General features: G+C 33.5%; 1 protein-coding gene across 1 annotated transcript; it reads left to right on the forward strand.

The window, feature by feature from the left end:
• Window positions 1-385: 385 nt before the first annotated feature.
• On the forward strand, window positions 386-2,375 carry LOC136207347 (benzyl alcohol O-benzoyltransferase-like). The gene is made up of 2 exons (XM_065998614.1): window positions 386-835; window positions 1,425-2,375. The coding sequence occupies exons 1-2, from the start codon at window positions 386-388 to the stop codon at window positions 2,373-2,375; spliced, it is 1,401 nt and encodes a 466-aa protein (XP_065854686.1).
• Window positions 2,376-4,087: the final 1,712 nt, after the last annotated feature.

Raw genomic sequence — 4,087 nt, forward strand, 5'->3', positions numbered from 1 at the left:
ATAATGTGTGAATATTTTTCCATTATATTATTATTGTTATAACGAATATGATTAGATTAAGAAATAGATAGTCCATAATGAATAAAATTGGACACATAATATTAATAATAGTAAGTATTCCATTGTACTCCCAATTTCATAAACTAAAAAACTGCCTAAATATAATATCCTGGAAATCACCTCACAATTACATCCATCAATTTTACTAGAGGAAAATTGAGTCTTCCATTAAAAAACCAATGAAGCATTTGAGGTTGAGAAAGAAAAGAACCATCCTAAATTTGTAAAATCTTTCTAAACTCACCCTTTTTTTTTTTTATAATAACGTTTATAAAATCATCACATACTTCCGATAAAACCTCTGTAAATTTCATCACCAGATAACATGAACCAATCAGGCATATCTCCACCATTCAAGGTGGAGAGACGTGAGCCAGAACTAATAACTCCGGCGAAGCCCACCCCTCACGATTTCAAGGCACTATCCGACATAGATGATCAAGATAGTTTCAGAATCCACATTCCAATTATACAAGTATATCCAAACAATCCATACATGGAAGGGATCGATCCAGCTAAGGTTATTAAGGATGCTATTTCTAAAGCACTTGTGTTTTATTATCCATTCGCAGGTAGGCTTAGACAATTAGATCCTTCCAGAAAACTTTTTGTGGAATGCACAGGTGAAGGTGTTTTATTTATTGAAGCTGATGCAAATGTTACTCTTCATCAATCTGGGAACTCTCTTCATCCTTTATTTCCTTACTTGGATCAGATCCTTTATGATGTTCCAGGTTCTAATGGAGTTCTTGATTGCCCTTTGTTGCTTTTTCAGGTATATCATTTTTTATTAACCCTAAACCATCTTCATTTTTAATTGGGTTAAGGTGCAAAAATACCGTAACGTTTTGGGCCACGAGCAATTTTACTCATAACGTCTGGTACAATTTTATCTCAAACGTTGGAAGCCAGGAGCAATTTTACTCCTAACGTTGATAAATTGGTTCAATTTGAGAAATAATCCATCAAACTGTCTTCTCGGTCGTGAATTTTGTCCGTTACACTTCACATCTGCGTCATTTTTATCAGTAACAAATCACAAACATATGTCGGGATATGAAAAAAAATACTATCTTTTTGTACGAATTAGACAAAAAAAAAAATTCAAAAAATTCACCGAATTTATAAATATTAATCTCCAATTCTATTATTAAATTATACGAATTGTTATACAATTGATGCAGAATAAGAAATAAAAATATCTTTGTTTTATAAAAGTGTCGGAAATTGAACCAATTTATGGCTTCCAACGTTAGGCGTAAAATTACACTATTTTAAACGTTCGGAGTAAAATTGCTCATGATCCAAAACGTTAGGGTATTTTTGCACCATAACCTTTTTAATTTTATGATTTTGTTGGAAAGTTTACATTTCTTAAATTGAAATTGTACGTGACCCGTCTGAAATGTGGTGGTTTTGTTTTGGCAGTTCGTTTCCACCACAGCATGACAGACGGCCCTGGCTTCGGGCAATTCATGTCAGCCGTAGGCGAAATTGCGAGAGGAAAAGAAGCCCCTTCAATAATGCCCGTATGGAAAAGACACGTCCTTAGTGCAAACAACCCACCAAATCCAACATGCTTCCATCCAGAATACGAGACTTTTCCATCACCACAAACCAACAATACAACACCACATAATAATAACGAAACATTAGTTAACAGAGCAATCTTTTTCGGACCAAAACAAATATCTTTACTCCGAAAAATCATACCAACTCAAATCCAACGTTGTTCCACTTTCGAATTAATAACAGCATGTGTTTGGAAATGTCGTACTACTGCACTTTTACCAAACCCAGCTCAAATTATGCGTATGATATTTCTCGTTAATGTACAATATAAACGTTTCAATCCTCCAATATTACCCCAAGGTTATTACGGGAATGGTTTCGTGCTTTCGACAGCCATTTCGACTGCCGAAGAACTGATTGGGAATCCGGTCGGATATGCATTAGGGTTAATAAGGAAGGCTAAAGAAAATGTAACTAGAGAATACATACAATCTTCGATGGATACACTTGTGAGTAAAGGTAGGGTACATTTTCAAGAAGAGGGAAGTTGTATGATAACGGATAATACTCGTTCAGGGTTTAGAGAGGTTGATTTAGGATGGGGAAATGCTATTTATGGAGGTCCTCCTAGATTAGTTCTATCTATGGCATGTTGTTGTTTTGCATATCAAGACAATGAAGGTGAAAATGGAACTCTTGTGCTTATTAGCTTGCCTGCCCCAGCTATGGAAAGATTTGAAAAAGAGGTCAACAATTTGTTGGAAGAGAAACCCACAAATGTTAGTATTAAATCATCCCTTTGATGCATTTGAATTGTTGCTCAAATACTTCATTGCTTTATTTTCTTTCTTTTTTTTTTTTTTTGTTTTTGTATGTAACATACTATAGACGAGTATATTAGATGAAAAATTTAGGGTTGTGCAGTACAATTAATCAATCAATTAATGTCACGTGTACATATTTTTCTCTTTATACCAATCATCTTCTATGTAATAGTATGTAAAATGATTTTCATTAATCGGATGTATAACTTCTAGAGTATCGTAAAATTTCTCGATGAGTAATAAAAGAAAGACGCCAAACATGTCACACTCCAATTGCTTCGTCGGAACAATCCCCATTGGCTTATTCTAATTGGCTACTATGTTTTCTTGTTGACCGTACAAAACCAAATTGACAATCCAAAATTCTTGAAACTAAGGCCCTGTTTGGTAAAGAGCGTTTTGGGATAAAAAAGAGCGGTTTTGACCAATTTTAGAGGTTTGACCACTGAAACCGCTGATTGGAGTGTTTGGTGGAGATAAGTTTGTGAGAGAGTTTTGGGATGAAAACGCTAATTTAGAAAAAGCTCTTAAAAGAAGCTTTTTCAATTAGCGTTTTGGAATATTAAAATTAATGGACTTCTTTAACCCTAATAGATAGACTCCATATTCTCTTGCGCCAAAATTAATGCCCTTATTCGTCTTTTTGCACAAACCGCTATTATCAATCAGCTAAATTTTACCAAACAGGTCTACACAAATAGCTAGTCAAATAAGCTAATGTAATCAGCTAACAACTAACAACTAATGTAATCAGCTAACAACTAACAGCTAATTCCCAAACAGGGCCTAAGAGACATTTGGTATGTTATAATAATGCAATGTTACTGAATTATGTAGTGAAATCAAAATTGTAAATATTGAGTATTATTAATACAATATATTGGTATATAATAATAATTCTCAACAATAAACAAAACTAAAATTTAAGTAACAATATATAATAAAGTAACTTCATATGTGTTTTTGTGAACCAAATATAAGTCCAATTCAATTGTTTTCTTGTCGCCCAATCCATACAAATTACAGATTTTTTTAGAAAGGTAATCGTGTTGCTGACTGCCTGAAAAGGCATGACCTAAACCACTCTTGGTGGGTGCTCCCGACTTTTACAAGAACTACATCTATGATGAATTTTGCTCTGTTGAGCAATTTATATTTGCTTATCTTTTATTGTTTTTTTGTTGTTTCTTTTTTCCATTGTTTCGACTCTCAATTTCTTTTTGTTCAATAATATGGGCCGGTTGTTTGAGTTTGCTCTCCGAGAGTGCCAACTTGATTGGGATGTTTAGATGTTATCTCTGCTTCCTTCTTGCCCAGCTTTTAATTAAAAAAACTAATAGTCCATAAATGTGAAAAACTATAACAATTAAGGTTGGTTAGAGTGGTTAAGGGCCTCAAGTCGTTTAAACTAGATCTCGAGTTCGAGTCCTAGCGTACATAGAAAGTTTGAATTGGGAGAGGATCCACCTGAAGGAGGCATGCTTTTGTGGTCTGGTTTAATTAAGTCTGGTTTAATTAACTAACCATTTAGTTGTAATAAGAAAGTAAGATCATTCACATTAGACACTACTTTTACATAGTTTAGTATTCTATTGAGTTTATGTAAAAGTATTCTATTGAGTTTCAGTGTTTTGTATCTCAATTGAATCAAATTCATTTAATAAAATTCAGGAATATATTTTACTTTCTTT

Source organism: Euphorbia lathyris, chromosome 9 (genome assembly GCF_963576675.1).
Source record: "Euphorbia lathyris chromosome 9, ddEupLath1.1, whole genome shotgun sequence".
Classification (NCBI taxonomy): domain Eukaryota; kingdom Viridiplantae; phylum Streptophyta; class Magnoliopsida; order Malpighiales; family Euphorbiaceae; genus Euphorbia; species Euphorbia lathyris.

Excerpts from the sequence above, each read along its gene's own strand:
- LOC136207347 (XM_065998614.1), top strand. The coding sequence starts at position 386 with ATGAACCAATCAGGCATATCTCCACCATTCAAGGTGGAGAGACGTGAG. Across the intron at positions 836-1,424 it reads GCCCTTTGTTGCTTTTTCAG|TTTACATTTCTTAAATTGAA; the intron begins GTATATCATTTT and ends TTTGTTGGAAAG.